At 38.2% G+C, this 16,892-nt stretch overlaps 1 protein-coding gene across 1 annotated transcript in view; it reads left to right on the forward strand.

Annotated features, from left to right (window-relative positions):
* LOC138163251 (phospholipid-transporting ATPase ABCA3-like) overlaps positions 1–16,892 on the forward strand; it is a 230,876-nt gene that overhangs the window by 189,910 nt on the left and 24,074 nt on the right. The window contains exons 26-28 of the mRNA XM_069090799.1: positions 7,432–7,560; positions 9,341–9,535; positions 11,844–12,031. Of these exons, the coding sequence (XP_068946900.1) occupies positions 7,432–7,560; positions 9,341–9,535; positions 11,844–12,031 (512 nt within the window). The remainder of the gene's footprint in view (positions 1–7,431; positions 7,561–9,340; positions 9,536–11,843; positions 12,032–16,892) is intronic.

The raw sequence follows: 16,892 nt of genomic DNA on the forward strand, positions 1-16,892 counted from the left end.
CCTTACACTTCCCTTCCATCATCCCCCCTTCCCCCCTCCCCCCCCCCCCACACTCCTGTATGGTGAGATACCCTATTTAGGTATCTCACCTCATACATAGTATATCATTTTCTCCCTAAGCCAAATTCAATGAGAATAAGGTTGACTCATTCCCTTTTGCCTTCCTGTTCCTACCCTCCATTGTAACAGTTTTGCCTTGCCTCTTCTATATGAGGTAATTTACACCATTCTGTCTCCCCCTATTTCTTCTCATTATATTCCTCTCACCTCTTAATTTCACCTTTTTAGTATCATCCCTTCCTATTAAATTGGTCCTGTACCCTCTGTTTATATATACCTGTACACACACACACACATATATATATATATACACACACTCACATATGTATTCATACACCCATATGCCCTCCTATACACACACACACACACATTTCTATTCCCTTAAACTATTCTCACACTGAGAAAAGTTTCATAAGTTACAATTATTGTTTTTCCATATAGGAATATAAATACAAAAAAAAGTCCTCTATTCCACTGAATCACCATATTTTTGCTGAAATATGATACTCAGTTTTGCTGGGTAAGTGATTCTTAGTTTTAATCCCAGCTCCTTTGACCTCTGGAATATCATACTCCAAAGCCCTTCGATCCCTCAGTGTAGAAGCTGCCAGATCCTGTGTTCTCCTGATTGTGTTTAAACAATATTCAATTTTTTTTCTTCCTGGCTGCTTGTAGTATTTTCTCCTTGATCTGGGAACTCCAGAATCTGGCTATAATATTCCTAGGAGTTTTCTTTCTGGGATCTTTTTCAGGAGGTGATTGGTGGATTATTTCAACTCCTATTTTGCCCTCTGGTTATAAAACATCAGAGCAATTTTCCTGGAGAATTTCTTGAAGGATGATTTCTAGGCCCTTTTTTTATCATGGCTTTCAGGTAGTCCATTAATTTTTAAATTATCTCTCCTGGATCTATTTTGCAGGTCAGTGGTTTTCCCAATGAGATATTTCACATTGCCTTCTATTTTTTCTGACTACATTTCCCTCCATCCTATCCCGCCCCCCACTTCTTCTATTCTCTACTTTGACCCTGTCCCTTTTCAAAAGTGTGCACTTCTAATTACCCTCCTCCCAACCTGCCCTCCCTTCCATCATCTCCTTTCTCATCCCCTTTTCCCCTACTCTCCTATAGGGCAAGATACCTTATTTAGTGTGTATGTCATTCCCTCCCTAAGCCAAATTCAATGAGAGTAAGGTTGACCCATTCCCTTTTGCCTTCCTGTTCTTCCCCTGCATTGTGACAGTTATCCCTTGCCTCTTCTGTATGAGATAATTTACCCCATTCTGTCTCTCCCATCTCCTCCTATTATATTCCTCTCTCATCTCTCAATTTCACCTCTTAAGTATCATCCCTTCCTATCATATGTATTCATACACACATATACCCTCATATATAGACATATATATGTGTGTATTCATATATATATATGCATTTATTTTCCCTTCAACTATTCTCATACTGAAAAAAATTACATAAGTTACAATTATCATTTTTCCATGTAGCAATGTAAATAGTTCAACTTTGATAAGTACCTTATGAATTCTTTTCCCTGTTTACCTTCTCATGCTTCTCTTGCTTCTTGTATCTGAATGTCAAATTTTCTTTTCAACTCTGGTTTTTTCATCAAGGATGCTTGAAAGTCTTCTATTTCATTGAATGACCATATTTTCCCCCTGAAACATGATGCTCACTTTTGCTGGGTAGGTGATTCTTGGTTTTAATCCCAGCTCCTTTGATCTCTGGAATATCATATTCTAAGCCTTTCAATCCCTCAGTGTAGAAGCTGCCAGATCCTGTGTTCTCCTGATTGTGTCTCCACAATATGCAAATTGTTTCTTCTTGCCTGCTTGTAATATTTCTCCTTGATCTGGGAACTCCAGAACCTGGCTATAATATTCCTAGGAGTTTTCTTTTGGGGATCTTTTTCAAGAGGTGATTGGTGAATTCTTTCTTTTCCATTTTTCTTTTAAGATCATCAAAACATAACAGAAACATTCTGAAGCCTTGTCTAATTGAACTCACTCTGTAACTTCCGATGATGACAGGGTTCTGAAGGAAGACATCTATCATCTTCCCATATATGAATTAAGTGGTTTATCCTTGTTTAGTCTTTTATTATAGTTCATTCATGTTTACCTTTTATGTTTCTCTTAACTCCTGTGTTTAAAATTCATAATTCTGATCTTTCATCAGGAATACCTGGAAGTCTTCTATTTCAATAAAGATTCATTTTCCCAAATGTATGATTATACTTATTTTGTTGGGAACGGCATACTTGGTTATAAGCCATCCTTTGCCTTCTTGAATACCATATTCTAAGCTCTCCTGTATAGTAGTGACTAGTAAGTATTCTGTGATGTAAGCTGTGATTCCTTGGTACATGAATTCCTACTTGCTTGCTTGCTATTAGTAGTATTTATTTTTGACCTGAAAGCTCTGGATTTTTACTTTAATTATCCTGGAGGTTTTCATTTTGGGGTTTATTTCAGGAGGTGACCAGTGAATTATTTCTATTTCCATTTTGTCCTCTGGTACCAAGAGATCTGAACAGTTTTCTTTTGTGGTTTCTTGAAATATGGTTCTTAGATCTTTTTTTGTTCATAGCTTTTAAACAGTTTGGTGATTCTTGAATTTTTCTTCCTAATCTATTTTCCAAGTAAGTTATTTTTGCTATAACATACCTTACACTTTCTTCTATTTTTTTCAGTCTTTTGACTTTGTTTTGAAATTTCTTGTTATCTCATAGAGTCATTAGCTTCTATTTGGTCCATTATAATTTTTAGGGATTTTGTTGCTTGGACAAAAGTTTGTAAATCTTTTACCAAATTGTCCATTCCTTTTCCAAATCTTTATTCTATAGCTCTCTTTTTTTCCCATTTTTTTCTTCTAGCATTTATTTTTCCCATTTATTTATTCATTTGTTTGCTTGTTTATTTTTCATCATACTTTTTATTTTTTAAATTGAATTTTATGTTTATTTTTAGTTTACATCATTTCCATAAGATTTTGAGTTACAAATTCCCCCCCATCTTTCCCCTGCCCAACACCCATACCCTGTCCCCCAATCTGCTCTCTCTTATTTCCTTCCCCATTCCCCCTCTGACTTTCCACTAGGGAAAGATGGATCTCTATACCCCAGTGCCTGTATATCTTATTTCCCAGTTGCATGTAAAAAAAAAGTAATAATTTTTTTTAACATTTCATTTTAAAACTTTGAATTCCAGATTCATTCCCTTCCTCCCTCATCACCCACCCTTACTGGGAAGATAAGCAATTCAAAATAGGTTGTTCCATGCTTTGATCCTTCTTGTCCCCAAAATAGGAATCTAAGGTTTGACTGCTGTGTTTGCTTTGCTTCCTTTGCTTGCTCATGTTGCCACTCAATTACTTGACTTTTGAGCTTTTTGCAACAGTAGAACTCTGCCACCAGAGAGGAGAGCTTTGTCCCAAATTGCTGGGATTTTTAGCAAGGTGCCTTCCCTGAAGCCTCCACCAGCTCTGGCACCTGGTCACACACCCCAGGACCTCCACCCTAGACATGCCTCAGCCACTTCTCCCTCCAGGACCACCCTCCTGGACCCCGTGGTCCCAAAGTCCACACTGACCTCTCACTTTGTCTTTGGCATTTATGGGTGGATAATTCTGGAAACCACCACAGCTGCTGGTGATCCACTCTCCTGAAGTCCTTCCAGCCTTGGCTGGTCGGTGCCACCCTGAGGCTAAAACAGCACACTCACGTGGGGCTGGGCTCTGCTCCCAGCACTCTTCAGTGGACCCTTCCTGTCCACCTGCTGGGCTGCTTTCAGTGGGAGATGTGTTTCTCTCTGTCACTTTGTGGGTTCTGTAGCTCTAAAGTTTGTTTAGAGTCGTATTTTATAGGTATTTGAGGTGGTTATGAGGGGAGTCATGGAGTTTTCCTGCTTCTATGCTGCCATCTTGGCTCTGCCCCACATTTAATTTATTTAAAAATTTTTTTTTAATTTTTAACACTTTATGACTTCTATCAATTCTAGTTGAACTTGTACCCAAACTCTGTTTTTCACTAAGGTTTTGTTTGTAGATATTTTTGGAGTCATTTTCTTCTGAGTTTATGTCTTGAGTGTCCTTATCACCATAATAATTTTTTATAGTGGGATTTTTTTTCATTCTTTGAGTCTACTTCCTGACTTCAGACTTAATGTTAGTGCTAGAATCTGTACATTTATGGAGAAATATCTAGTCTGACCTTGTGTCATCTCAGATCCTGTGACTGCTTTCTTAGAGTATTGAGTTTTGTGTTATTCCAGAATCTCAGTTTGGAGAATAGTAAACTTTCAGGTCTCACAAAATGGTCTAATCCAGGGAAAGTCTGATCACTGCCCCCTGTACCTCTACCCTCCACCCCATTCCTCCTGCCCCACTCTGAATCTAAGCTTTGTAAGTTCCAGACATTAGGTATTATTTAAATTTTAGTTATTATTATTAAGGAACTCATAGTCTAATTGAAGGAGAAAACATTAAAACAACTATGTGAAAAATAGGATCTATATAAGGCAAATTAGAGATAATCAACAAGGAAGGCACTGGCACTTAGGGGGATCAGGAAAGACTTAAATGTTACTTTTTGAGCAGTTAAACCAATCAACACCTGCAGTAAAAGTTTGTTTACTTTCCATTTTATTTCAATTTTCTTTTACTGCCTTAAATAAACTTGAAACTTTTGTCTGAATGGCTGTTCTACTAAAGAGGAATATGTTTTTTATTGCAATCATTAATCCATGCAGCTAAAAGACACTTCATTTCTATCACTGTGATATTTCTATTCCTTGTAGTTGTTTGCAAAGCACAAAAAGATGCTGCAAATTTGACTTTTTCTTTTATTTCACTTACAAGCTTTCCAATATTATGTACCATAGATTCAGGCATTCCAACATCTTGTCGTATTTTAGAGTTGCTTTAATCAACTTCATGCTATTCAATTACATTAAATTTTTGTTCTATTGTAATAACAAACCTCTCTTTTTTACACTAGAAGTGTTTCCATCTGAAGTATTCTTCCTTTTGTCTATTTTGGTAAGGGTTTTTTTTTTCAAAGTAATTGACATAACTGTTGGTAATATGATATGTAACAGCATGTCATATACACAGGCAATGATAAACAAGTATAAACTGACAAGATAGCAGTGTGTTAAAACCCCTAACTTATGTCTCACTAATTAAATTTTTGCTCACACTAAATGCAACTTGATATCATTTTATAATTAACACTAAATCAAATTTCACATTATTCGAATTCACATTGTGAGCTAGTTCTATGTGAATGTAATGGAACGTTATTGTACCCTAAGAAATAACGAAATGGATGGTTTCGAAAGAAACTTTGAAATCCTGTATGAACTAAATGCAGAGTAAAGGAAGCAGAATTTGGAGAACAATGTTTTCAATGACAACAACATAATTGAGGGAAAAAAACTTTGAAAGATTTTAGAACTCTGATCAGTGAAATGATATACTTGGTGGTTCAGAAGACTGAAGATGTAATTCACCATTCATATGCTACCAAAAAGGTGATGGACTTAAAATAATGCAGAGTGAGATATGCATTTTGGGCATGACCAATGTGGAATTTTGTTTTGCTACACTATACATATTTAATATGAGGGCATTATTTAAAAAAAAAGAAAAATGATTGTGCAATGGAGAGGGAGAGATAATAAATGTTTGTAAAATGTTTAAAAAAAACATGGGAAAACTTCTATGAACTGAATCAAAGTAATCAGAATCAGAAAAACACTATCTATTCACTACAATAATGTAAACAAAAGGAACCTTAAAATGAAGCTGAATGCTAAGTAATTGTGATGATAGATCTTGATGAGGAAGCACTTCCATCCTTTTGGTAGAGATGGGAAGATGTGAGTGTACTTTGTAAAATGAGGTTGCTGTGTCCTATTTTTCTTCATTATAAAGGAAAGCATAGCTAGAAATGAATCTAATGTAAAACAAAAGATATCAAATCTTATTGCTTAAAATCATTTTAAAATGGGTTAAACTAGATGATCTCTAAGATTTCTCCCAATATTCTCTAAATACTATGCTGTCTAAACTCTAATTAAATGACTATGTATATACCTTAACAAAACATAACTAATAATATACTAGCTATGTTGGAGCTGTGAATTGGCCGAACCATTCTGGAAAACAGTTTTAATTATGTGAGAAAAATTACTAAATTTTTCATACCCTTTGTCCCAGAGTTCCTTGTTGCTGTTGTTGTTGAGTCATTTTCAGTCATGTCTGATTCTTAAATGACCCCTTCGGGGTTTTCTTGGCAAAGATACTAGAGTGGTTTGTCATTTCCTTCTCCAGCTAATTTTACACTGAGAAAACTGAGACAAATAGAGTTAAGTGACTTCCCAAGGATCACACAGCTATTAAGTGTCTGAAGCCAGATTTGAACTCAGTAAGATGTCTTCCTAACTAGGTGAAATTCACAGTAAGGTACATTGCTACTACAAGTCAGGAACAATTTTCCAATAACCAGCTGTCCAAAAATGGAACAAGTTTCATGGGATACCAAGTTGAACTAAGTGACATTTCAAGTTCCTTCCACCTCTCAGTCCCTGTGATAATGATAAAAAGAGGGAATCACAGGGGCGGCCAGTTAGCACAGCGAGTAAGAGCACCAGCTCCAGTGTCGGGATGACCTGGGGATCAAATCCGGGCTCAGACACTTAGCACCCACCCAGAAACACCTGGCCGTGTAACCTTGAGCAAGTTACTTAACCCCAATTGCTTTAAAAAAAAAAAAGGGGAGGGGAATCACAGAAGTATTGACCCAAAAGCCTCTTTGATCAGCAAGCTTTCCATATTCCACTTGTAAGTTAGTGTCTTTTGACTTGTCACTCTTTATAACCATTGTTTTTATAAAAATCAAGTCATCTGAATAGAACTATGTTTGCCACTATCTGGCCAAGCAGGAGAGAAGCGCTTTCTCTGTATATCCAAGGAAGTAGTTAAAACTACTTGTTCTAAAATTTGGCACTTTGAAGTTTTGGTCTAGTGCATTCTGTCTTAGAAATAGTTCTGTTGCTTTTCTAAAAGGTTCTCAGTGTACATGGGATTCCACATGAAGTTTGTTTCTGGAATTTCCTGATCCTGGTTCTGTATCACAGGCCTGGGAAAGACAAGGATGCATATGAGAGCAATAGTTTGGAGCAGTGTGTCTCACAAAGATCCTTCCCAGTGCCTGTTTATTTAGTATCTCTGAAGATCTAATTCATTTCTGTTGCCCCTTAAGTCCTTACTTTCCAAAATTTCAAAATCATCTCCTTCAACTCAAGTAGGGTTCCTGAAAGGTATTCACATCTGTGATCATTATCTCTGGAACACAGGCACAAGTGCATAGCAAAGAAGCAGCCCTTCCCAGAGATGAAGATGTGGAAAATGAAAGCAAGAAAATAGAGGAATCTCTTCCAGAGCTTTTGCTGAGTACTCCACTGGTTGTTACACAACTCACAAAGGTATAGATGAAAGCCAGTTTCCTTTCTCAACAAAGAACTATCAAATACATGTACTAATATATTTAATACATTGCCTGATCTCTGGGATTTATGTGTATTCTCCCTTAGTTGTTGGAATATAAGGCAGTGACCTAAGATAATTTTTTTTTGCTTTTTTTTTGGAGGGGGAAAGGCAGGGAAATTGGGGTTAAGTGACTTGCCCAAGGTCACATGGCTAGTAAGTGGTAAGCATCTGAGGCCAGATTTGAACTTAGGTTCTCCTGAGTCACTGTGCCACCTAGCCGCCCCCCCTAAGATAAATTTCTTTTCTGAAATAGGAAGATACTATGGAAAAAAAGGCAGGAGTTTCTTTTTAACTGTAGATGAATGTTAGTTGAGTTCTTTGGGGACTAACAGACCTGCCACCAGCTCTTTTGTAAGCCTTTCTATCTCCCACAGCATCTGTGTGCAAGAAGGAAAATGGAGGAGCCTTCCTTTCTGAAGGGAAAATGAAAGTGGAAATTGATGTTACCACTCCAAGGAATAAAAAATGAATAGAAGATTTCAGGCTCTCAAGACAAAACCAGAAAGATTAATTGTTAGGAGATCCAAAAGGGGATTTAAAAGAGATTAAGCTCTGTTTGCCTCCTGGAAAATACCAGGAAGTATTTAAGACATCTTATGTTTCTACTCCTGTAGTTAAAAATCATAAAACCTCTTAGAGCCCTCATAGGGCCATATGTCTACTGTCAGGGACAGGAGGGAAAGAGAAACTAGGAGATGGTGTTTTTTTCCATGGGGGAACTAGGGAGGAGAAACACCCCAATCAGAAGCAATAGGTGATAACATCTGGACAGAAGCATAGGAGCCAGTTCCTGGGGCTCACAGAAGAAAGAAGTTGTGCTAATCAGGTCTTAGATTTTAAGAAACAATGGCAAAGCCTCACAGTAAGTTGATATAGCTATAAGGTTTTTTTGAATAATATACAAAGCACATGAACATAATCACTGAAGAAGGGCACAAGAAGATAGACATATCTACTTTACTATCCACAGTTGGTCCCTATCTTTGATCTGTAGAAATGAAGCTATATATAAAACTGCTCTCTGAAGGAAGGCTTTCCAGATATACAGCCTGACTACTAGCCGGCCCGCTAATTTGGGGCACAGCGGTTTTATACTGACTTAGACAGAAAGAGTTGGAGCCTCTTACAAGTATACCAGTCTTGTGTGTGTGTGTGTGTGTGTATGTGTGTGTGGTATAAAGTTGAACTCGAGGGGTTGGCAGAATTTCTTTTGAGTCAGGGAATGGATGACTATTCACTTTTGTGTAGCCATCGTTCATTCTGCATCTAGGCAGGAGTTCTTAACATTTTTTGTGTCAGTGATCCCTTTGGGAGTCTAGTGAAGCTATGGACTCTTTCTCAGAATCATGTTTTTAAATTCATAGACTATATATATATATATATATGTATATATATATATATGATTACAAAGTAAACCAATTACATTGAAATAATACTGCCACAATATTTTTAAAAACAAGTTCACAGACCCCCTTGATATAAATTGTATATTGTATATAAATTATGTATCAGTCCTGACTCAGCACTGATAAGTGTCCATGGGTCAACAAGAAGCCCTAAGTATTAACTGAGCTAGAAGGACACAACAACTACTCAGCTGCTCTGGGAGATGGGAATCGTTATTACATAAGGGTCTGTGGCTTTGATTTTACCAGTATACTTACCATAAACAGTAATTTTGTCAAGTGTATGGGTTTTCTTTTGGATAAATCTCAGGTATATGGCAGCAGAGTACCCTTCCTGGCTGTAAACAGGATCTCCCTAACTGTCCAGAAAGGGGAGTGCTTTGGATTGCTTGGCTTCAATGGAGCAGGGAAAACCACTACCTTCAAAATGCTGACTGGGGATGAAGCTATCACCTCTGGGAAAGCCTATGTTGATGGTTACAACATCAATACCCACATTAAAAAGGTAGGATGCTGACTGGAGCCATGGGGGTCTGCTACCTTGAGAAGTAGTATTTGTATAAAAGGGAGAAATGAAAGGAAGGTACTACAAGCAATGAGATCATTCTGAGGGACAATAACTGTCCCTTGGGCAAGTAATAAGCTAGCAGTGGTGAAAGGTGATGAAGTATAAGTACTTTCAAAGTTCAAGCAGAGGATGTTTTCAGTAACCTCCTAGCATATTAGAGCAAAATAATAAGAGAACCCCAACCTGGGCCCCTAACTGCAGTACAAGTGGAGAAACTGATACACTCCTCATTCCCTTGAGAATGGCAAAGAGGACTCCCTCAGGTCTCTCCAGGACTACAGACTCACTAGTCTACACCCAGACTCATTAGCTTTCTAACCTCTTGGTCACATACTTGGCAATCCAGGCAACCCTCATTGCCTTTATTAACTGCTGAAGGTGTTTGAATACATCAGTGTTATGTTGTGTTTTGTTTATACCAGGTGAGCACTCAAAGTCCAAAATACTACTACTCTTGTCCAAAAGTATATCAAGCCTTACCCCAGGTCTTCTTGGTTCTATTGTCTATCTCTGGATTGCCCTGAAATGTTGCCTTTCTTAGAGCCATATAGACCCATGAGGAAATATAATGTTTTTATTATATCAGAGGAAAAGTAGTGGTATACCAGCATAGGTGGTATATTGTGCTGGAAGGGCAAAAGACCTGAATTCTGGACTTGATTCCACTATAGGTACCACCTTGAGGAAAACCAGTTCACCTATCTGGACCTCTTCTATTCCTGATCTGTAAAATAAATATAGCACCAGATAACTTCTGAAATCTCTTCAAGATCCAACAGTCTTGTGATTCTGTGATCTGCTACAGAAGTTAGTCCCTGAGTGTTAAACATGAAGTCCATATTGGGTTAAATACAGCCTTTGTTACTCCAAGGTGATTCTTACCTGAGGTTTTTATCTGTAATAAATTAGCTAGTACATTTGAATTTCTAGATGATAAGAGCCTGCCTACTGCTATTACAATGTAACCCACTGTTGCCAAGTGACATACTAGCAACGTAGTTGGATGAATTATTTTAATTGAAGTCAAATACAATCAATTACATAATTAAATCAATGTGGCCTACACACAAATGGATGTCAGTTTAGCATTGAATTTGGCATATGAAGACTTGAGTTCAAATTGTAGCCCTTCTTGTAGCTTCATTGTAGCTCAAATTGTAGCTTCCTTTGTGACCTTGAGCAAGTCATAGAATCATAAATTGAGAGTTGGAAGTGAACTTGGAGGTATAGGAGAAAACTGAAAGCCAAAGGGACTCTGTCTGAAAATCCATCATTCTTTCCACTGTGACATGCTGTTATTTCACCTCTCTAGGCCAAGTTTTGCTCATATGTTTATTATTTTTCTAAGTTGTACTTGACTTCTAAGATCTTTTCTACCTCTAAGTCTTGTGTTAAATCAGGTCTGTCCAGGTCCCAGAATCTCTGTTAAAAGTGTTTTTGAAAGACAAAAAAAGGTAAAAATGAGTCTATCTTCTCCAGTAAAAATCCAGATCCTAATAATGCTTTTGAGTGGTTTTGAAATATTCATTACCAATGTCACTATTCTTTTGTGCTCCTAAACAAACTTCCCTGCTTCTGAATACCTGCTCTGTCCCCAGGTTCAAGCTTCTTTATGACTCAGGGCAATATTTTCTTTACTTTTCTCATCTGTAGTTATGAAGGTTCCTGATGGTACATGACTAGACACTATGAAAGCATAATGAAATTGGAAATATTACTGAGCTGTTCAGGAACTTTTTATACCATTTCCCAAGTATAACTTTTTCTCTGTGTTCTGCATGAGACAAACCTTCCCAGGAGCTGGCAGAGAAACATTGTGATCTGTTGTTTTGGTTACTTGAAGAAACCCTCCTATGTTTGTATTTCAAAGTAATCCAGAGAATTCTGAAAAAATAAAGGACATTGAGAGGTCCTAATTCACTCCAACAAGGTCCAGTTTCAGATAATCCAAAGCCCTCCTGGAAGTAGAAAGCATTTACAGGCCTATTAGGGAACAAACTTTTTCTGGGGAAGGGCATAGACAAAAAAGGACACTAGGTCTTTTGTGTCCTCAAGTTAAAAATTCTAGACAACAATGTAAGGGAGCAGACCCAGGAAAAAGACACCATGTTTAACTTTTGGGAATTACATTCCCTACAAACTTTTTTGTTTGAAGGATACAATCCTTTACAGTAGGATAATAATTTCTTATTTGGGGCCACCATTAAATCTGTATCCATTGCCTGGGTTTTTGTGGTTATTTCAGGTACGACAGCGGATTGGTTATTGCCCTCAATTTGATGCCTTACTGGACCACATGACAGGACGAGAGACTTTGGTCATGTATGCCCGGCTCCATGGCATCCCTGAGCGCCACATTAATAGCCTTGTGAAGGATGTGCTGCAGGAGTTGCTTCTAGAGGCCCACTCAGACAAACTCATCAAAACCTACAGGTGCAACACTATACTTCTCCATCCCCTCTTCTATGCCCTTTTCTTTTAACAAGCATCTTATTTTCAGGATTAGGGATTAAAGAGTAAGTGACTCAACTCAGGTATTTAAGTATTGTCAGGGCTCCATGGCATTTGCTTTCTTGAGCATGTGACTCACAAGGTCTTATCAAGATTATTGTTATTCCTACTCTTATGACATACCTTCATCCTGCCAGACTCTTTGATCTTATCTGAACTCACTCTCTAACTAGGCTACAGAGCTACACAAAAAATATTTGTCCTATGAGGTACCCTCCACAATGAAACACAAGGAAAACAAGCTATTTTTAAATAATTTGCTCCTCTCCTGTTCCATTTCTCAAAATCTCTCTACATCATACTTCATTGCCTCCTTTGTTCCAATGTATTAGGAAGAGAGACGATCCTTCTCTGCATAGACCAGCCCCCCATTTATTCCCTTGATTCCATCCCCTCCTTCCATCTCCATAAACTTGACCCTTAAAGCATTGCTTCCTTCTCTCTCATCTTCAGTATCTCCTTATCTATTGTAACCTTTGTTGCTGCCTGCAAATATTTCCAGATCTCTACCATCCTTAAAAAAAAAAATACTTGACCCTGCCAGTCCCTCCAACTATCATACTGTAACTCTTCTCACTTTCATGGCCAAATCCAAAAAAGTTGTCTAAATTAATTCCCAGTATTTCCTCACCTTCTTCTCACTTCTCAACCCTTAGAATCTAGCTTCCAAATTTACCACTCAACTGAAGTTATCAATGATCTCTTAACTAATAAATCAAATGACTTTTTTCTCAACTCTACTTTCTCAAGTGTACTTTATGTCTCTTCAGCTTTTGAAACTGTCAACTACCATCTTCAACTGGATATTCTCATCTCCCTTAGCTTCTCTGATTCTGGTCTCATTCATGTTCACATTTTCAGTGTCATCTTTGACTCTTTAATCTTATGTCAATCAATTAGAAAGTCAAGTTGGTTCTATCGTCACAATATCTCTTTTATCGCTAAATATCCACCATCTTTCACCAGTACTATTTCAGGAGCCTCTTAAATAGTCTCCTTGAAGTTTCCAGTCTCTTGCTTCTCCCCCCATAGATGCCATTGTAATATTCATAAGATACAGGTGGATAAAGCCACATCACTACCCCATCCAGAAACTTTCAGTGGTTCTCTGTTATCTCTAGGAAAAAATGGCTGGAATTTAAACTCTCCACAGTCTAGTTCCCAGAAACTTTTCCAGTATTACATCCTTCTATACACTCTATATCCCAGTCAAAGTGGCCTATTGGTTGTTGTTACCCCAAATCAACATTCCATTCTACTCTGATACTTTTGCACAATCCTTTAGTGCCATGTTTCAAATGCACTCTCTTCAACTCTACCTCTTAGAATCTCAAGCTTCTTTCAGAGCTCATCTCAAATGATACCACCTACATAAAGTTTTAGTTTTCTCTCCAGTTGTTAAGTGCTCTCTTTCTCCACAAATTTCATTTTTTTTACATGTTATATTAACACACTAGAATGTAAGTTTCTTGAGGACAGGAACTGCTTCATTTTTGTCTCCATATTTCCATTGCTCAACAAGAGGAAGTTTTGCATAGTGGATAGAAGGCCAGCCTTGAGATAAGAAAGGTATAGGCCCAGGGTCTTCTTCAGGCACCTCCTAACTCTGGGACCACAGGCAATCACTTTTCAACTATGTAAAACTATAAGTTACAGATAAGTTGCTGATGTTCATTAGTGGAGTTCCATACTGGGAGTGGTCTACACAGGTGAAATTACAGGTCTAAACCAAGAAGTTCTGCATGGCCTAGCATAGCTTCCTTACACATAACAGGCACTCAGGAAACAAATCCTTGGAGCTACATTGCTTCACTAAAAAGAGGCCTCACTGGCTCACTGTCTCTTCTTTCTAATTGGTTAGCCAACAAATATTTATTTATTGAAAGCAGTCAACTAAGTTACACAGTGTGTGGAATCAGGAAGATCTGAGTTCAAATGCAGCCTCAGGCACTTACTAGTTATATGATCCTGGACAAATCATTTAACCTCAGTCTCAGTTTCCTCAGCTGTAAAATGGGGATATTTGCAATACCTACTTCCCAGGGTTGTGAGGATCAAATGAAATAATATATGTTAAAAGCACTTAGCACAGTCCTGGTATATAGTAGGCACTGTATAAATTCTTATTCCTTTCTCCTTCCCTTCTGTGCAACAGGTACTATGCTTTCTAAGAGAATCAGTTCTGCAACAGCTATAGAATGAACCAGCTTTACATTCACTAACCTAGAAATTTTGCTTCTCCTGCTTTTATCTACTTACTTTAGGTAGCCTTAGGGTGAAATATAGGCCAGTAGAAATCTTAGGATTTTGATCCATACCTTCTGCTTTCTATTCCCACAACTTAGCTGCCCTCACATCATTAGCATGGAAACATATATGACCCAGGTCACTACCCCAGGACAGTCAATCCATAAATGTTTATTAAGCACCTACTATGTATCAGGTCCTGTGCTAAGAACTAAGCATATAAAAAGAGGCAACATAGTCCCTGGTCTCCAGGAGTTTACATTTACAAAAAAAAGTATATACAAAGCACACCAGATATAGGATAAATAAGGGATAATTAACTGAGGCCTGGAAAAGGCTTCTCATAGAAGGTGTTTTTTAGTTGGGACCTAAAGCCAGCGAAGTCAATAGTCAGAGCTCAGGAGGGAGAACCTTCTAGGCATGGGGAATAGCTAGAGAGAGTGTTGTGAGATGGAGTGTCTTGTTTGGGAACACCCAGGAGGCCAGCATCACTGAATCAAAGTATACATGTTGGCAGTAAGGTATAAGACGACTGAAAAGATAGGATGAGGATAGGTTATGAAAGACTTTGAATGCCAAACAGAACATTTTTTATATGCTCCATGGAAGCCATTGGAATTTATTGAGTAGGGGGTGACCTGTGTTTTAGGAAAAATCACTTTAGTGCCTGAATGAAGGATAGATTGGAATGGGAAAGGCTTAATTAAGTCAGGCAGACTCATCAGCAGACCATTGCAGTAATTCAGGCATGCAGTGATGTGGACCTACAATAGAATGGTAGCAATGTTAAAGGAGAGAAGAGGATATCAGGATGTTGCAAAGGTAAAATCAACTGACCTTGTAAATAGCTTCAGTAAGGGTAGTGACAGACAGTGAGGAATACAGGATGACTTCTAGGTTGTAAGTGTGAGGAACTAGGAGTATGGTATTGCCCTTTACAAAAAAGGTGAAGGGGGCCAGGGTTGTTGGGGAAAAAGAGAATAAAATCTGTTTTGGACATGCTGAGTTTAAAATGTCTTTTGGACATCCATTTTGAGATGTCTGAAAGGCAATTGAAGATTGGAAAATGGAGGTCAGTAGAGAGATTGGGGAGGAAAGATAGAGTTTAGAATCATCAACATAGAGATGGTAATTAAATCTATGGGAGCCAATGAGATTACCAAGTGAACTGGTATAGAGGGATAATAAAGAAGACTCCAGGGCAGCACCCTGAGGGACCTCTGTGTTTAGAGGGCTTGATTTGGTGGAGGATCCAGCAGGAGAGAAGGAGTAGTCAGATTAAATAGGAAGAAAGGCAGGAGAGAGGGATATCCCAAAAACCTATATAGACCAGAGTATCAAGTAGGAAAGTATGATCAACAATATCAAAGCTGCAGAGGAGTCAAGGAGAATGAAGACTGAAAAAAAGGCCATTGGATTTGACAACTAAGTAATCATTAGTAACTTTAAAGAGATCAGTTTCTGTGGAATGATAAGGTCAGAAGCTCAATTAAAGGAGTTAAGTAGAGAGTGAGAGGAGTGAAAATGGAGACACCTATGTACTTGGCCTTTTTTGAGGAGTTTAGCCACAAAGGGCAAAAGAGATATGGGCCAATAGTCAGTGGGGATGGAAAGGGTATGGGAGGACTTTTTTAAGGATAGGGGAGACATGGGCATGTTTGTAGATAGTAGAAAATGAGTCAGTAGAGAGGGAGATATTGAAAATAAGTGGAAGAGTGGGGGCAGTCTATGAGAGGAAACAGGATAGAATAGGATCATTTGAACAAGTAGAGGAGTTGACTTTGGTAAGGGGAAAGGCTAATTCATCCTGTGAGACAGGAGTGAAGGAGAAAGTGGAAGAAGGAAGTTGAGTAATAGGAGAAGAAGAGGGAGCTCATGGCAAATGACCTTACTTTTTTCCACAAAATATGAGGCATGGTTCTCAGCTCAAGATGTCATGGAAAGTTTAAGGAGGGATGAAAAGGTTTAGAAGAGCTATTATAGAGAGTGGAAAAGTGAGTTTGATTCAAGAGAAGAGGATAGTATAGAGTTGAACTGGTTCATCAAGAGGTCATGGTAGAGGGAAGAGGAGAAAGTAGCTAGTGCATGGAGAGATAGCCTGGGTGAAAATTGAGAGGTCAGATCATGATGCAGGTCATAATGCAGGTGAAGAATAGAATTATGTAAGGGAAGTCAGAGAGAGAGAAAGAGAGAGAGAGAGAGAGAGAGAGAGAGAGAGAGAGAGAGAGAGAGAGGGAGAGGTGAAAAGGCAATAGATTATGGTCAGAGAAGGGGATTTCAGAATTCTTGAACATGGAGTTGGTAGTCTGTGGGTGATGGCGAGATCAAGGGTATGACCATTTTTGTGTATGACTAAAGTAGAGTGGAGGAGTAGTTCATGGAAAGTGAGTAAGATGAGAAAGTGAGTGGTTAGGGTATTTGAGAGAGAATCAATATTCATTCCAAAGTCCTTTAATATGAGGGTAGGAGTTAGAATTAGGAAAGAGAGAAAAATTGTAAGCCAGGTATGAAACTCATTGAGGATGGAATGGGAGTG

Source organism: Petaurus breviceps, unplaced genomic scaffold (genome assembly GCF_028583685.1).
Source record: "Petaurus breviceps papuanus isolate PSGF00001 unplaced genomic scaffold, PetGlider_PUasm1.0 187, whole genome shotgun sequence".
NCBI lineage: Eukaryota > Metazoa > Chordata > Mammalia > Diprotodontia > Petauridae > Petaurus > Petaurus breviceps.